Source organism: Vombatus ursinus, unplaced genomic scaffold, assembly GCF_900497805.2.
Source record: "Vombatus ursinus unplaced genomic scaffold, bare-nosed wombat genome assembly UNPS02014935.1, whole genome shotgun sequence".
NCBI lineage: Eukaryota > Metazoa > Chordata > Mammalia > Diprotodontia > Vombatidae > Vombatus > Vombatus ursinus.
In genome coordinates, this window is record NW_020954713.1 from 3,175,349 (window position 1) to 3,193,972 (window position 18,624).

Consider the following 18,624-nt stretch of genomic DNA (forward strand, 5'->3'; position numbering starts at 1 on the left):
AGCGTGCACCTGGGCTCAGATCTACCCCTCATGTTTACTGTATGACCTTGGGCGAGTCGCCTCCCCGGGCCTCAGTCTCCCCATCTGTGTTGACTAGGCGGTCTCTGGGGTCCCCCGGCTTTAGATCTAAGAGGCTCTCTAGCACTAAGACGGGACCCGGGCGCTCACTTTCCAATCAGGAAGGCTGTGTGCTAAAACGTCCGCGTCGACAACACTCCTGACCCTTGGTGGCCAGTGCCCTACCACCCCGACCCTCACTCCTAACAGGTGACCAGGAATCCGACTCCAATGGCCCGGGAGCTTTAACCCACTTCCCAAGACCAGGCAGTCGGGCTGGCTCCGGGGGACAGAGGGAGGGGGTTGCCAGGGGCCACGCCAGGCTCCCAGAGCCAGGCAGAAAGAAATGAGGCCCAAGTGCTTTTAGGGATGATAAACTGCAGGCAGAGAACAGGTCACTGCTTCTCTGCAGACCATCTCTGGCTCATCTCACGGGACCATTAGGAGGAAATGGGGGTCAGCATTCACGGATCCCAACGTAATACATTATGGTACAATGAACATCTATTAAGTGCCTACTGATTACACGTCCCCCGCCACTGCCAGGGGGCTGGCGGCTCCCTCTTCCTCCTCCTGCCTGGGCTCTGCTGGCCCCAGCGCCCCGCCCCCTTCTCCCAGGCCTTGCCCCCACATCCTGGGGCTCTTAGGTAGCTCCCCCAGCCGCTGGCCTCCCCGGTCTCTGACTCACCACGACTGCCCCCACCAAGCTGTGACAGCCACAGCTTCCCCCCACTCTCCCGCCTGCCTACCTGAGTGGAGAGCTGGAAGGGGACCTTCTTCTTCGCTCGATCGCTGGCCCGCTCTGCCTCCCGTTCTGCGTTCCCTGGCTCCCGGGGCCCGTGGCCGTTCTCACTGGGCTCCGCCGAGGGGCAGTTCTCGGATTCTCGGGCCTTCTTGCTGGCTGGTCGCTCCCACTTTTCTTTCCGTTCCTGGGGCTTCAGGGCCATGTCCTTCTGCAGGAGAGGAGAGAAGGCAGAGGGCGGGTGAGCGCAACGAGACACTGCAGAAAGACTCTGCTGCACCCCAAAAATCCTGCCAACGTAAATCAAGGCTCTCACTGCTCCCCAAATATTAACTGACATTTATGTAGCAACAGGAAGACAAAGTGGGGTCAAGAATAGAGAGCTGGGGGGCAGCTACGTGGCGCAGTGGACAGAGCTCCGGTCTTGGAGTCAGGAGGACCCAAGTTCAAATCTGGCCTCAGACACTTGACACTTGCTAACTGTGTGACCCTGGACAAGTCACTTAACCCCAATTGCCTCACCCCCCCCCAAAAAAAACTAAAGAGCTGGCCCAGGGTTCAAGGCCCTGCTTTGATCCTCATCCTATTTAGACAGAATCACAAGGTTAGCAAACCACTTGCCAATCATTGCATTTGGTCTTTATGACGACACCTTTTGAGTCATGGCACACAGGGTAGAGCCTGGAGCCAGGATGACCCGAATTCCAATGCAGCCTCAGACATTTACTAGCTTGAGCAAGTCACTTCACCTCTGTCTACCTCAGTTTCCCCAGCTGTAAAATGGGGATAATAATAGTACCTACTTCACAAGGTTGTCATGAGGATCGAATGAGATCCCATAAAGTACCCGGAACATAGTAGGCTCTTAATAAATACTTGTTCCTTTCTCCTTCCTACCTCAGGGATCATTATCCCTATTTTGTAGATTAGGAAACTGACGTAGACAGAGGTTAAGTGACTTGCTCCAAGTATCTGTCTAGGTGGGGATTTGACAAGACTTGTTAATAAGATTTTATGCTGCCTCACAAAATAACTGGGTGTATCAGAAAGAACCCAAACATTGGCCATGTGGTTCAGAGGACCTGAGTTCAAATCCAGTCTCTGCTACTGATTGGCTGTGCGATCTTGGGAAAATGAGGAGGGGCAGCTAGGTGGTGCAGTGGATAGAGCTCCGGCCTTGGAGTCATGAGGACCTGAGTTCAAATCCAGCCTCAAACACTTGACACTTACTAGTTGTGTGACCCTGGGCAAGTCACTAACCCCAACTGCCTCACCAAAAAAAAAAAAAAAAAAAAAAAAAAAAAGAGGAAGATGGATTCTCCAGCTCTATAGTAATTAATCAACAAGCATTTATTAAGCCTCTATTACATGCCAGGGGATATAAAGACAAAGTGAGACAGGCTCCACCCTCAAGGAGCTTCCATTCTATCAGAGGAGGCATGGATGACAGATACAAAGCTGGCTCCTATAACCTATCCCAGGTTACTTCTGACAGAAATCATTCACAAAGAAGACAATCAGCAAAGGAGACGGTCCACATGAAAGATCCTGCAATTAAGACCTGATCCCAATATCCAAAAACAGCCATGATGACAAAAGACTCACAAAACTAGGTTTTAAGATACAAAAAAAAATTTAAATAAAAGGTGTCCCAAAAGTTTCAGTGCTGCAGTGGAAAGCCGCACCAAGACTTCTGGGACACCTTGCAAAATAAAACCAGTCTGAGAATTTGCGCTTCTTGGTGGATGTATTGGGCTCTCCTGGTTGAATGTCAACTCCTTACACCTCAGATGTTATGTGACCCCAGACAAGTCAGGAGCCTCAATTTCCCCATCAGTAAAAATGAGGAACTAGATTCCATATTCTCCAAGGTCCCTCCAAGTTCTAATCTATGGTGGCAGGGACGGTTGCATTTTCATCTTTGAATCCTGAGCACCTTGCATGCAGCCTGGCATACAGCAGGTGCTTAATAAATCCTTCTTGACTGAACATATTTGTGTGTGTGTGTGTGTGCGCACAAAAGTACTATGTGTGTATATGCTTTTACCTCCCCAGCTCCCCCCCAAATGGAAGCTACCTGAAGGCAGGGGCTGTTTGGTCTTTGTATCCCCAGTTCCCAGTTCCTAGCACACAGTAGGCACTTAATAATAAATGTGTGTTGACTGAAGGGTTATAGAACAACCCAAGATGGAAAAGTGTGATTGACTTTGAGCGTCAATACCAGAAAAGGGCAGGGCTGCTCCTATCTATGGTCTCACGATCGCATCTACGATCGAATGAGATCACATTTTAAAGAGCTTAGCATGGTGCCTGGCACACAGTAGGTGCCATATAAATGCCTATTACCTTCCTTTCCTCATCCCCCCTGTTATGAAGTGAAGTGTGAAGAATTCGTAAAGACTGACACCAGCTTCACTGACCTGACCTCATTGTGGATAACTGCTCCCAGTCTCATCCCTCCTCCCCTAGAGTGAGGAGGGGACATTGTCTTCGTCACCATCATCATCATCCACTCCTCTCCCCCCCATCCCCGGGTTCCTAGGGCAGGCACAGGCATGCTGTGGCTCCCCTCCCTTCTTGGTTCACAAGTCAGGAGTATCCACAGCTGGGCTGGAGTCACAGCAAACCAGGAAATCAATGAACAAAGAGAAGGCTGGATCTATTGGGCAGTCCAGCCCTGGGTGCCCTTCCCTTCCCCGCCGAGGGTGAGGTCACTTACTGAAATTAAGGAGACCCAGGCCGGTCCTGATACAGGACGTGGCTATGAATGAGAAGGGACCTCCCTGAGCCCAAGTCTGTTTCCAATTTCTAAATCCACACCCCTTCTGGTCCACTCACTCCCAGTACTCTGGGGTCCCACTTTCCCAACGCCCCAAACACTAGCTGGGCCTTCCTGTCACTGGACATCTGCTTAGGAAACCCACAAACCAGCCCTCGGTACCCCAAGCTCAGCCCTGTTCCTACCCCCCACTTTCTGGTTCCACTTCCCTAGACCCCAGGATGAGGGGCAGCTGGCCTCCAGGGAGGCAGCCCTGAATATCCAGCGGTGACCTTCTCTATTAATCCTTGCATCCGCAGGCTTCCTACGAAAACACTCAAATGTGGAAATCCCAAAAGAAGAGACCAAGAGGGCTATCAGTGTGCCCTTGGCAAAATCCTAATGCCCAGGTGCTAAAATGGACCCACACGCTGATGATTCAAACGCTCAGTCAGTCCTCTCCCCTGCAGAGACCACAGGAACTCACCCCTAAACCCTCTCTGTGTCCTCTATGTGTCCATTCCGAGCCTCATCCCCCCTTTTCCAGGGGGGAAGGGCCTGCCCTTGCGGGAGCACCTTTAGAAAGCATACTGTAGCCAGCAAGGTGGGGAGGGGGATACAGTGGTGGACTTGGAAAGGTCAAGTTAGAGAACTACTTACTAGCTCTGTGACCTGGGAGAGTCATTTCACCTCTGTCTGCCTCAGTTTACCCACCTCTAAAATGGGGCAGGGATAATAACAGCACTGACCTTTCAGGTCTGTTGTGAGAATCAAATGAGGTAACACATGCAAAGCCCTTTGTAAACCTTAAACAGCTACAGGATCACCATCACCACCACCATCATCATCATCACCATCACCATCATTATCATCCATCCTTAACCCAATGAAAATCACAAAGATTCATCAATTCCCTAACTAGGTAGTGAGTGCTGTGCCCTGGGGAAGTATGAACAGACCTCCTTGCTGTCCCTCCTCCATGACATTCCATCTTGGGTCCCTTGGCACAGGGCTGTCTCCTTCACCACCGTAAGTGGGGTGAGCCCCCTCACCTCGGCCTCCTATAATCCCTGGCTTTTTTCAAAGCTCAGCGCCAGTGCCACCTCCTATAGGAAGCCTATTCAGATTCCTACCCCCTCACCCTCCCACCCCCTCTGGAAATCACCTGGTATAAGTATTCTGCATTAATGTTTAAATAAACATGTTGTGGAGAGGGAGTGAGGCAAAATGGATAGAAAGGTGACCTCCAGTTTCAAGTTCCGCCTCTGACATATACTGGCTGTATGACTCCAGGCAAGTGAACAGGTCTAAGCAGCAACCGAGAATTATAAATAGCAGAGCAGGGGTCCCCCTACACTGGCAGAGAGACTTTCCTCACCTGGGAGCTCCCTAAGCCTCTCCAAAAGATGGAGGAATGAATGGAAGTAGACCAGCCCAGCTCAGTAACAATTAGAATAAAATCAAGGGAGAGAGGGGGAGGGGGCAAGAGTGGGGAGGAGGGAAGGAGGGAGATGGAAAGTGGGGGGGGGGAACACCACATGAAGAAATGATCAAGAAAGTCAAGGAAAAAACAAATACATTAGCCTGTCCAGGTCCACAGATAGAGAGAGAGAGAGAGAGAGAGAGAGATGGATGGATGGATGGACAGGCAGATGGACAGACAGATGGACAGACAGACAGATAGATAGATGGACGGACAGACAGACAAATGGATAGACAGACATATAGATGGATGGATGCAGAAAGATATCTGGATATAGATAGAGGAATAGATGGATAAGTGCAGGCAGAGAGATAAATAGACCCAGAGCAGACTAACATTTATTAAGCTCTTACTATGTGCCTAGCACTGTGCTAAGTCAGAGGCCTATGGGCACTTGGGGAAGGGGATCCACATAGAAAAGCCCAGCCCAAGAGCTCACAGACAACTTTCCAGTTTAGAGACTCAGGAGAGGCCTGGGAGACCCAGCACCAGCTGCCATGTACAGGGGTGGAGAGAGAGAAGTCCAGAGCAGGATCTAACTGAGGACACTGGGGGGGGGGGGGGGCGCCCTGCAGGTGTGCCACTCTCACCCCCACCCACACCCATCAGGGGGTTCCCTGGATTAGATCAGCCTGGCCCTGCTCCTGAGGATCTGGAAGAACATAATGCTTATTAATCAGATCCTAGTTAATAAGATCAGTACCAAAGCAGGCCAAGATCATTCCTTCTGCAACTTCACAGAGGGGGGCCCTAACACAGGGTCCCAATTCAGAAAGCAATCCTGGAAAAATGAAAACACAGGAGAAAATATTGATAATAAAAAATATACCAGGGGCAGCTAGATGGCTCAGTGGATAGAGCACTGGCTCTGGATTCAGGAAGACCTGAGTTCAAATTTGACCTCAGACAGTTGACACTTACTAGCTGTGCGAGCACTGGCAATTCACTTCACCACACTGCCTCGAGAAAAAAAAAAAATTTTTTTAAAATATCCCAGAGGCAAGGATTCTCAGGACACAAAACTGGACCTTGCGTCATGAAGATCTGAGTTCAAATCTAGCCTCAGACACTTATTAGCTGTGTGACCCTGGGGCAAGGATCTTTGGCAAGAAAACCCCAAATGGGGTCTTTAAGAGTCTAATATGACTGAATCCACTCTACAAAGACTCCAGAGCAGGGAGCACACAGATTGTCAGCCTCCCACTGGAGCCACAGACATTCTGGTACTGCAGAAACATCAGTTATGATGACCACTGCCTTTTCCCTCAGGCAGCCTAAGGGAATTGGCATGCTTACTGCCATCAGGTTGCACTGACCTTTCCATCTCCCTCCCTGGTGTGGAGATGTATGTAAAATGGGAACAGGAAAGGCCTGGATGCCAGGGAGGCTCCACGCTAAAAGTATCACTGTTTAGGGCCAGCAAGAACCGAGTATCATTTGGGATAGGACCCTTAATGGCCACGCCTAAGTCCCTCATCCCCATCCTTGAAATTACGGAAAAGTAGGCCCTGTTAGTGGTTGAGAAGACAGAAAACCAGTTGGGATTTTCTCCAAATCTATCTAATTCTCTTCCAGAGAGCTGACTGAGCTAGAGGGAAAACCTGGCTGTAGTGATGGGTATGCCCTTCTCATCCCTGGGCACTGGGCCTGACAAAGAGCAGGTGAGCTGAGTAAATGTTAGTCAATTGCCTTAATGACACACCCACTCACCTGGTCTCCTTCCCTTTTCAGAATGACACAATCAAAGAATTCAGAACTTAGTGGTCCTTTGGTCCAACCTATACCTCAAACAGAATCCCACCTGCAGGCCGGACACAAGCTACTACCTCCCAGCAGTCCATCCCACTGTGGGGTGGCTATAACTTGTAGTTTCTGAGACCAAGAGAGATTCACTCAGAATCATAAAGCTAAAATTCTGAGGGAGGATTTGAACCCAGGTCTTTCAGACTCCAAATAGAGAGCCTACACTCTATTCTACTACACCGTGTTGCCTCAGCTTGATAAATCTAATTGAATAGAAACTACACAATGCTACCTAGTTCCCTAAGTATTAACACCTGGAAAGGAAAATGAATGGATGAGTCCACTGGGGGCTATGTCTATGAGCGTGAGTGTGTGTATTCTTTGAGCCCAGGTCATCCTGACTCTAAGTGAATCAACTAATCCCCCGGTCTTTCTGTCTCTCCCCTCCTCCCCTATCCCCATCATGTGTTATCTGTTTCAAATCAGACATCCCTAATAACTCTAGGGATCCAGGGTACACAGGCCAGATCCTTGTCTACTGACCTCCATTTGGGCAGGAGACACTGAGGGAAGGATGAATGGAATTCTCTCCCATTCGAGGGACCAGGAGGGCTGTGCTGTAGCTAGCTGACAAGTGTGAATGAGGACTAATGACGATTATAGCCATCCATCCATTCATTCATTCATTCATTCATTCAAGCTAGGTAGCTAGGTGGTACAGTACATAAAGTACGAGGCTTAGAGTCTGAGAGACCTAAGCTCAAATCCATTTTCAGATACTAGCTATGTGACCCTGGGCAAGTCCCTTAATGTCTGTTTGCCTCAGTTTCCCAAAATGAAAAATGAGAGGGGGTGAGTTTGATAATAGCATCTACGTTGCAGGGTTATTGTGAGGATTAAATGAGGTGAAGTTTGCTTAAAAAATAGTGCTCGACACAGTATCTGGCACATATAATAAGTTCTACATTAATGCTTATTGCCCTTCTGACTGCCCCCTTACCCTAACCACCCTGAAGGAAACTCCAGGAACCAGCCTGGTATAGTAGAAACCAATAGATTTGGGTTTAAATTGTGATTCTGCTATTTATGGCTTATGTCATTTTGAACCTCAGTTTCCTCATCTGTAAAATGAGGAGGGGGTGTGGACTCATGACCCTTGAGGTCTTTGCTAGCTCTAAATCTACTGCCCGGTGAGTCCCGGTGTCTCCCTTCAGGCTGGGCTTGGGGCCTGGTCATTAGAGGGTCCAGTGACGGCCCTGAAGGGAGAGAGCTCCTCTCCAGGTGGTTCAGGGAAGAGGATGCCTCCTCCCCCAGCACACACACTGAGCCCTTTCTGCTGGAGCCAAGAACAAGGGAGCTCTTTCCTTCTGCACAGCCCTGAGGCACTGGCTGGCAGAGTTCCATAGGGCACACATATGATCCCCTTAAAAAAATCCTCATCCCTTGGCCAATCACTTCCATGCCATGCTCAATGGCATCCCCTGGGAGCTGTTGGCCTCAGACAGCAGTCTGCATCTTGACCCTCAGCTCTGCTCCTGACCCCCAGGGAATGCTCCCTCCTCTGTCAAGTAGAGGGCAGCAATTGCCCCACCCACCCCAAGACCATCAACCCACCCCTGGGCCAGACGAGGGGGTAGACAACTTGGCCCTGGCACCATCTTGCTCAACTACTCCAGATGTTTGCTAGACCAGAGCTCCAAATGTTTGGCCATTCCGAGGGAGCTCGTTGGTAAAAAGTTTGTTGAGTGAGCGATCACTGCCGCCCTGGGCACGAGATGGGGTCAGTACTGAGAGTAGAGGACAATGTCTGCAGGTAGTATAGCACAGAAAGATGGAGGCACAGCATGTGAGGAACTGGGGTCAAACACTGGGACTTATGACCTCGGGAAAATCATTCATCCTCCCCCCACGGCTCAGTTTCCTAATCTGTAAATCAAGGGTCGAACTAGACCACCTTATGATAAGGTCCCTTCCAGCTCTCATTCTAAAATCCTATGATCCAGGTTCGAGTGCCATTTCTGCTACTTACAAGTACTGACTTCTCCAAGCCTCAATTTCTTTATCTGTAGAATGGGAATAATAACTAACCTATCTACCTCTAGAGTCTATTATGAAGAAAGTAATGTTGGGGCTGCAGAAGGCCATAGGAATATGAGCTGAAGCCTAGACTAACGAAGATGGCAGAATGGGAAGCTCCTTGAGGGCAGGGACCATTTCACTTCTGTATTGGTATCCCTAGCCCAGTGCCTGGCTTAATTAAACGCAAGCTGAATGAATGACTGATTATTAACTATGGAGCCAGAGGGGCTAGATTTGGACCCTGGTTCTGCTCCTTACTAATTCTATTACCTTAGGAAAGTTCTACCAGTCGGTCGATAAACATTTATTAAGCACCAACTATGTGCCAGGCACTAATGCTAAACACTGAAGATACAAAAAGAGGCAAAAGATGGTCCCTGCCCTCAAGAAGCTCACAATCTAACTGGGAGACAAAGACGAGGGTCAAAGTTGTACTTGATAATGTCGTAAGTTTCCTCTGGGTAAAGTCTAGAACAGGAATTTCTATGGAGAACAGAAAGCTTATGGGGGGAGGGGGGAGCAAGTTGGGAATTTGGTAAGTCATTCTACTATTGTTTAAATATCCCAGAAAGTGGCACAGTGTTACTGAAAAACACTTGTGGACTGGAGAAAGAAGGGACATGAATATTTATGGTATAACCAGGTAGCTGAAGGAATGATTCCTCTGACCCAAACCCAATGAATGGGGTTTGGATGTGAAGCCCTGTGCTAGCAGTCAAAGATGAGCTAATTGATTACCGCAAGAACCAGAGAGTCAGAACTGATTTCCAATCAATGAGGTTTTGTAATTTTTGTGCCTTCGGAGAAACCCATCCCAGGCTTACTAAGCAAGCTCTGATTAACAATTAACAACAATCCATTAACAACAACGGCTCTCTGGGAATCATGATTCTCAGTACCATTCTCAGTCAAACCTAAAACATGAAACAAACTGAAGGCTGATGACAACATGCAGAAATCTCTTTCCAAAAAAGCTCTGCTAAGAAAAAGATGGGTGGTAGACAAGAAATAAGGATGGAGGGTCTTGCTCACATTGTTCTGCTATACATTTAACTACTTTCTGACACAGGAAAGGTATTATGTGCCCAATAAAGTTTTCTTGATGAAAAATCAATTTATTTGTACATACATATGGAAAATGCTAGAATGTATTTTTTATTATTGTGATTAAATGCATGGATATATGCATGGAAACTGCTAGAATTTATTTCCTTTTATACCGAATGGGGTGGGAGGCTACAAGAAGTCTTACTGAAAGCCAAGGGGACCAAAAGAGGTTGGGAAGCCCTGGTCTGGTGCCTAAGTATTTGATCCTAAGTGGGTTTTTTTGGGGGGGGGGGTTAGTTTATTTAGTCATTTCATCTTCATACAGGCCTCCTAGTGAGGAAACCCCCTTGACCAATGCAGATCAACAAGGGTTCTGCAACTAACAAGCCAGAGAGAGCTGTCTATCCAGAGATGATTTATTCACAATCACCCCATCAGCACACTGTGTCAGAGGCAGGCCTTCTACCCACACTGCCCGGCAGGTCTCCAAGGATCTATTATTATTAAAAAGAGCCCACTAACTCTTACTTTACACACAGTTCTGACTAGCCAGAAGGCTTTGTCTGTTCTAAGTAAATGAGCTATCACTCATCAGGATCACAGCACCCTCAGATGGGGAGGTGGGGGGAGAGGAAGGAGGTGTTTCTGCTTTGACTGGGAATCTTCACAGGCCCCTGGGCTGTGTTGCCAGCTGAGTAATCCATACCCTCACGGCTAATAAAATAGAAGGGAGATGAATTTCCCTTTAGAAACGGCTGGGGATCTTGGTGTCAGTCACTTTCATTTCCCCTAAAATGGGGGTGGATTCCTGTAAGAGCTGAGCTAAAGTTTGTCTGGTGACCCAGCCTCTAGGCCTGCTGGGCATGAGCCTGGACTGCCTGTGTCTCTACCCCTAGATGTGATCAGAGATACTTGCTCCGGGTCAAGGGGCAACTCAAAAACTAAGGCCCAGGTCCTTGACCCCCAGCTGGGGAGTCCAAAAGGATCCTAACTCCTAACCTTGGGCTTACCTCTTGGCCAAAGTTGAGTCAAGAAAGACATTTTCTCATAGAGAGGCAGGGACCGCCCGGATCCCTCCCCAAAGGCTTGGCTGGTTTTCCCAATGCTTCTGTTGAAAAGCAGCCCCATGGCAACTGTCAGGCCCCCTTCCAGCTCCTGGAGTCCTAAGAGCCAAAGGGCCCTGGAGGGAGCAGACGCAGCTCTGCCCAACCACCACAGCCAGTAATAAGGACAGGACGACCCCCCTTGAGCCCAGTGTCCCCAGAATCCATCCCATGCGCAAGGGGGGGCATGAGCCCTCTCCCAGGCCTGGTTCTAAGATGCCTAGGGTACCTGACAGACACTCAGACCTGGACAGCGTTGTTCTGTGATGTTCAGACCTTTCTTTGTGTGATCCCTGGGACTTCACATGGGAAGAAAATGGGTTTGTGGGCCTCAGAGCCCTCTGTGTACCTCCCTAGCCCAGATTCAAAGCCCAAAGACCTTCTTCCTACTGCCAGACACAGAACAGAGGCCACAGGCAGTCTGGCACAGTGGATTCTGCAATGACTTTCTAAGTTAGAATACCTGGGTTCCCATCTTGGTTCTGCCATTTCTATGTTGCCTTACACCTCCTCTGAGCCTCAGTTTCCTCATATGTAAAATAAAGGGGGGAAAGGACCCTTAGGTCCCTTCCTACTCTCTGTTTTAAATACACACACACACACTCACATCCTACATACACATATAATCCTATGACAGTCAGAGTCAATAATCATTTATAAACATATAATCCTATGTGTCAGAGTCAATGATCATTTATTAAGCACCTACTACGTGCCGGGCACTAGGCTAAGCCCTGTGTCAGCCTACATCTTTACAGGCTAACCTCAAGAGAGCATGTCTGTTCTGGGCTCAGATCCTGAAATTCATCAGCCCCCCCTTCTATTAAGGAGGTTCATTAAATCATGAGCTGTAGGAAGCCTCTTGTTCAAACCTGGGCTGCAGCCCTGACATCACAGCGTTGGTCACTACTAGGGCAGCCTCTAACGGCAGCCAATCCCCAGCTAACTCTGTTGAACAGCATTCCACCCTGGGGCAATGGGGCTTCTGGAGAGAACCAATGAGGAACCTGAGGCCTGAAAAGGCACCAAATCACAGAGGCACAGAATTCCAGAGTAGCCATCTTATCTAGTCCAACCCATTTACCTACCCTGAGAAGCTATCCCCCCAGGCACTGGGTGAAGCCTCTGCCTCTCACCCCCAGCAAGGCTGGAGCCACTACTGTTCAAGTCATTCCATTCTGCTTTGGGACAGCTCTAATCATCATCTGCCTCTCTGCTACTCCCACCTGTTTACTGCTTCTAGATTCTGCCTCCTGGGGCCATGCAGAAAAAGAAGCATGCCTCTTTCAAGCCAGAGTTCCTTCAGATATCTGAAGGAAGCGATCACATCTACCTTCTTTAAAGCTCCCCTTCCTCAGACTAAACATCTCTAAGTTCATTCAATTATCAAATAACAGAGCTGGATTTGAACCTAGGTCCTCTCACAGCAATTGCTGTATACTTTCCACTACCCATACTCTGAAACCACAGGCCCTATTTTATTTATCACAGTTATCATTACAAAATTATAATAAGACTTAGTTATGCTTATCAATTTTTTTCAGCTGACACAAAGACAGAAGAAATAACATGTTAGATGACAGGATCCAAAAATATTTTAAAAGGTTAGAAGAAAGGGATAAGTCAAATGAGCTGAAATATACCAGGACATACTACAGTGCTCAAAATCAGCTTCACATATGCAGTAGGCAGTGTGGTATACTGGGAAGGCTATTGGCCCCTGAGGGTAAGATCTGGGTGTAAATCTTACCTCGGTCTTACTAACTATAAAACAAGGTCAAGTTACTTAATGTCTCTGAGTCACAGTTTTCCCCTTTGTAAAACAGGGAGAAAAACACCTGAAATACCTGCTCTTTAGGGCTGTTATCAGACTAAAATGAGATAATGTTACTAAGATGCTTCACCACTTCCAAGCCAAGTGTGACTTGAGCAAATCACTTTCCCTCTGGGGCTCAGTTTTCCTCATCTGTAAAACTGGGAACCATTCTATCTGCTTCATGAACCAGAAAGGTAAGGTCCCCTGAAAAGAACACGGCCTACAGGAAGGCAGTCCTGCCTCCTCCCCACTCGTGGGAGGGCTCCTGGGCCTGGTGGCAGCAAACCTTCTCGAGTTGCATCTCCAACAATAATAGGAATGATCCTATAAAAGGCTTCCAGTCAACAGGCTCTTTTATAAGCAGATTTGTTTAGCCATAAATTTCGGGCTGCCTGGGCCCAGTCTGGGCTGTGAAAGCCCACGCCGTAATTCCCCATTGATCGTGGATGTTAATCTCGCAAGACTCTTGTTTCCAGCGTGGTGATTTATTGGCAGAATTAATGACAGCTTGCTTTAAATAGTCCAAGCTTGGGCTGGAGTTTTCCCACAATATCTGGGCAACCCTAGGGAAAAGAGACAGGTTGGGGGATGGGTAGGAGAGGTCAGAGGCCAGAGGTGGCCTTGAACACCTAAGCTCAGATAGATTGGCAACAGAACACCAGATTTAGAGTCCGAGGGACCTGGATTCAAATCCTGCCTCGGTCACTTACTATTAGGGTGTAACTTTGTCCACAACATAATTGTAAGCATAGTATAGTAGTAATCTTTCTGGGTTTCAGTTTCCTCATCCTAACACCTCCATGTGGGGGCTGTTTCCCAAGGCTAGAATGGACTCCTTCCTCACTTCCCCTTCTCAGAAGCTATTTGAGACTCAGCTCAAAGGACTGCCTCAGCCCTGGTCAACTTTTCGAGATCACCATACACATTCAGGATGTACCCAATTATTTACACATTCTTTTCTCATTAGAACGAGAACTCTTTAAGGGAGGTTTTTGCCCTTTCTTGGTATCCTGAGAAATACAGCAGGCACTTAATAAATAGCTGCTGACTGTTAGCGACCCACCCACCCCAAATCACTTTGCATTTCCCTCCAATGTTAACTCCCAGAGGGCAGAGACAGTCTCACTTTTGTTCCCTGCCAAGTGTCCAGCACACAGCAGGTGCTTAATAACTGTATTTGGATCATATGTAAAGTGAGAGGTTATGTAGATGACTACGAGGGTTCCTTCCGGCTTGAAGGAGGTAATTTCTGCAAACTTTTTTTTTTCTCCAAAATACACTGGAGATCTCACTTCAAAACCTGCCCTTATTACTGCCTGTGTGACCTCAGGAAAGTCTGGAAACTTCCTGGGACCCTTAGTTTCTTCCTCTGTAAATTCGAGGAAACTGAAAGTTGGCTGGATCCCTAACTCAAGCCCCTGAACCCCCATCTCAATTATTCACAATCTGGCTGAGCTCGGGGTCAGAAAACTTTCGTTGTCATCAAGAAAATCTGGGACCAGACTCAGTGGTCTCTGGGTCCTTTCCAGCTTAAGATTAAGTATCATAAATGACCTCTAGAACCAGGGAAATTATACTGACAGGGCCAACTCTCCAGACATATCTGACTTACTGTTCTTCCCTTCTGACCCAAAGCAGAAAGGCCACTTGGGTTTTTTCCTGTCAGGGAAGCAGCGTGGTAGAGTGGAACAGGGTTCAAATCTCACCTCTGATGCTTCCCACTGACGTGACCTTGGCCTTGATTCTTATCTGTAAAAAGGAGCTGAGGTCCCCGCCACTGAACTCTCCTTTCTCTATTCCCTGCTCACCTGACTCCGGTGAGCCTGTGGCCACAGTCCTGACCCCTGATCTTCTCCAACTACGGTCTCTGTGCCTGCAAGGGGTCTCCCTGACACTGGGAACCAGAGACCACTCTACAGTAGGGACCAAGGCGGGGCCCAGCCCTGGCATCTCCAGGTCTCTTAGCAGGATCCTCAAAGGAAGCCCTGGCTGCATTTAGCAATGACATGGCTCCCAGGACCAGGATCACACCACATTCTCCTCTCTTAAGCCCTAGTCAGACTCCCATTTGGAGCATCGTCTCCAGTTCTAGGCGCCACATTTTAAAAGGGACATTGATCAGCTGGAGAGAATGCAGAGGAAGGTGACCCAAATGTGAAGGGTCCTTGAGTCCATGTCAGTGGAAGAAAGGACTAGAGAGGACTGGCTCAGGGCAGGGGGACACATGAGGGTCGTCTGTCTTCAGCTACTTGACAGGCTCTCACGTTTAGAGAAAATAATTCTCGAGCCCTTCTATGTGCCAGGCACTGAAAAAGGGATGATGAGCCTTATTCTGCATCGGTTCCAGAGGGCAGAACCAGGAACAAAGCCTAAAATCTGCAGGGGCAAATTCAGCTTTGATTTCAAGAACATTGCTCAACCCTGAGAGCTGCCTGGAAGGTCCTCCCTCACTGGGCAGGCTGGATGACTAGGGGCCTTGTATTTTGTAGGAGGGATTATTTTGGGGGATAGGGGCTTCTCAGTTCCCTTCTAAGGACTTGTGATTTTGGAAGCAGATGAAAGGGATGTGAAGGCTTTTGGAAGGCCTCCTTGGGGGCCCTAGGCTCCCAAGGTGAGCTTGCACCTTGGACAGAGGCCCTGTAAAGTCAGGTCTGTGTAACTGTCAAAACATTGACGTGTGAAATCGACAACAATTACTACTCCCTCCCCACCTCCTGCTTCCCTCCGGTCAGGAGGGAACCTCCAGCTTCACTGCCGAGACTCCCATTCAGTCCTAATTAGGGCCGAGTTTCTCTGCCCTCCCCGGGAGCCGATTAAAGCTGCTCTGGCCGTCCCTGGAAGATCATGTCCACTTACAGAGTCCATCAGTCAGCGGCCAAGCGCCCAGCACAGGCCCAACCACCCGCTGACGGTAATTAAGGTTGGGCACATGGGGCTGGGGGAAGATGGAGGGTCTGTTCTGGCTGCAGGAACCTGGGTCCTCGAAGGATCTGGGCTGGAAACGTTTGAAACCGCCTCTTAAGCAAACCGGAGAGGCCGATGAAAGGGACAACATTCATTAGGAGAGCTGCAGGCACAGTCACTTGGGGGTGGGTGAACATATCCTGTTCCTTTCCTGGAGTCTGGAAGAAACCTCAGACCCCCGGCATGTGCTTCTCTCTCCTCCTACACAGTCTGGACTGAGCCTCCTCCTCTCTGCCCACCATCCCTTCTGCCCCTTCACTCTGGAAAGCCAAGTCTTCCAAGGGTATTATTATAATCACCATCATTATTATCAGCTAGTGTTTATAGAGCACTTAGTGGTTTACAAAGTGCTTTGCAAATATTATCTCATCTGATCCTCACAACCACCCTGGGAGGTAGGTGTTAATTTTACCCCCCATTTTACAGATGAGGAAGGGAGGAAGGGTGTTAGTGACTTACCCAGGGTCATGCAGCAAACAAAGCGTCAGAAGCAGGACTTGTATCTAGGTCTTCCTGGCTCCAACCTCATCACTCTATCCGATGTATCATGCTATGGCGTCTACCACGCAGACCCTGTGAGCTCCCGCCAACGTCACAGGCATGTGTGCCCCATTAGAAGAAAGCATACTGAGTGTGAAGTTAGATAATCTGGGTGCAAAAGCGCTACCCCTGTGTTCTGGGGCAAGTCACTTTAACCCTCTGGGACTCAGTTTCTCTGTATCTTAAGATAAAGAAGCAGGTTGGACTTCTTGTTGTTCAGCTGTATCCAAGTCTCTGTGACCCCATTTGGGGTTTTCTTGGAAGAGATACTGGAGTGGTTTGCCATATCCTTCTCCAGATCATTTTACAGATGAGGAAACTGAGGCAAACAGGGTTAGGTGACTTGCCCAGGGTCACACAGCCAGTATTTGAGTGCTCTTCACTGGCACCACCTAGCTGTCCAGGGATTGGGCCAGGTGGCCTCGAGGCCCCTTCCAGAACATGATTCTTTGGTTTGCGGCTCCCAATGGCCCCTATGGATAGATTCCCCAGGCCCAGGACATGAGCCTGGCTGGCCCCAACAGAAGAACCAAAGGAACCAGTCTCATGCACATAGGCTCCACAGACTTTGCAGGGAGGGACCCCGTCCACCTAGCCTGGTCACATACAATCAATCACTCAAGCCTCTGGTCATCAACTCAGAGCTGGACGGTCATCTCGTCCATTGCATCATGTTGAGAGAAAAAAAATGAAGCCCCTTTTCAAGGTCACATAACTAAATCAGCGGTAACACTGGGATCGGAACCCAGCTCTTCTGATTCCAGATCCCTGAATGTGGATTCCAGCAGCCCCACTATGTCCCCAGGCCTAGCAGACCACATCTCTGGAAAACCATTCGTTCATCAGTCCCAGAGGGAGATTTCTCACTCTAGGCCCATGCGGAGGGATGGAGGGAGGCCTCGTCTCGTGGGTGGGCCTGGAAACAAACCATCAGCTGTGGTTTCTGGTCAAGCCTTAATCTAACAGAGAGGAGCAGGGAGGAGGGAGGAGGAAAGGGACCAGAGAGAAGATGATGGGGGAAGGGAAGGGACACACGATCTCAGGGGACAACAGGTTTTTAAAACAAGGCTAGGAGAGTCAAATTTAAAACCTGGGAGGCGAACACAAAATAAGATGCGTTAAGGAAGTCTCGTGTGAACCAGCTACTCCAGGGTGAGGGGAAGGGGGAGGTTGGGAGCCTGGCAAGGGCCAGGCAGAGTTTCCCATGAGGCACCAGAGGAGGCTCAGAAGATGTTAACTTTGGCACAAGACACCATGCTCAGCTCAGGGCTAGGGGCCTCTTCTCCCCAAAGCTCCTCTCTTGGCCTAAAGACCAGGCCCGGCTAGGTTCCAGCTCCGGACAATGGGGCGCCACGGCTCCGTGGGCCAGGCCCCGAGCGGCCCCACCTCTCTGCCTCTCGGCGTGCCTGGACAATCCTGTGTCTGTCACGGCCACCCCAGGCTTGAAGGGAGCCTTTGTGCCAGGGCCAGAGTCATGAGGGGGATAGTCAGAGAGAGGCACAAGTAGGTCATGGGCAAGAAGGGAGGGCCCAGGCCTTCTCAGGTCTGGCCCACACAGGCTCTGGCTTCGGTTTCAAAATTCGGGGTAGAACGGGAGCAGGGTGCCCTAGCAGAGGGACTGAAGTCCCCAGGCGGAGCTGCCCCTCCCTGCTCCCAGCTTCAGTAATGATGATCAGAAGAAGAAAGGGCAGGCCTTGGGTTTGTGCTCTGTACACAGCAGGTGTTTAATAACAAGTGTTTGTAGACTGAATGAATGAAAGCACGTCTTTAACCTTCCAAAATCAGGGTTCCATCCAGGATCCCCTAGGCTCATGGCAGTCTAGGGATCGTGGGAGGGCATCCCTTTAAAGTGGGGGACCACAGGAGGACAACCTGGTCTCTTGACAAGAGTTGGGTCAGCCTCCATCAGGGGTCGCCTCGGGCCGGCAAAGAGTCATGCTTGTCATTTCTCTCCCCTGGCCCCAAATAATAGACATCTCCCAAGACTCCAAAGTCCTGTTAAATTTGCCCCTCCTGTAATGGCAGACGAGGGGGAGCAAAAGATCCCTAGATCTTGGGAGCATGAGATGAAAGGTACTTGAAAGAGAATGTGCTCCCCAACATAAATGTATGTCCAGCCTTGGTTTGAAAACTTTCTCCTCCTTGAATAGCTAGTCAATGAACATTAATTAAGCACCTACTATGTGCCAAGCACCTGTGCAAACCACCTACTATGTGCCGGGCCATTGTGCTAGGCACCAGGAATGCAAAAAGTCAAAAGACAGTCCTTTGAGCTCGTAAATAAAACCAGGG

At 49.1% G+C, this 18,624-nt stretch overlaps 1 protein-coding gene across 1 annotated transcript in view; it reads right to left on the bottom strand.

Moving 5' to 3' along the window:
• The window catches only part of FBRSL1 (fibrosin like 1), a 317,105-nt gene that overhangs the window by 224,374 nt on the left and 74,107 nt on the right, over positions 1 to 18,624 (bottom strand). Inside the window, 1 exon segment of the mRNA XM_027844057.1 lies at positions 807 to 1,010. Within this exon segment, the coding sequence (XP_027699858.1) occupies positions 807 to 1,010 (204 nt within the window).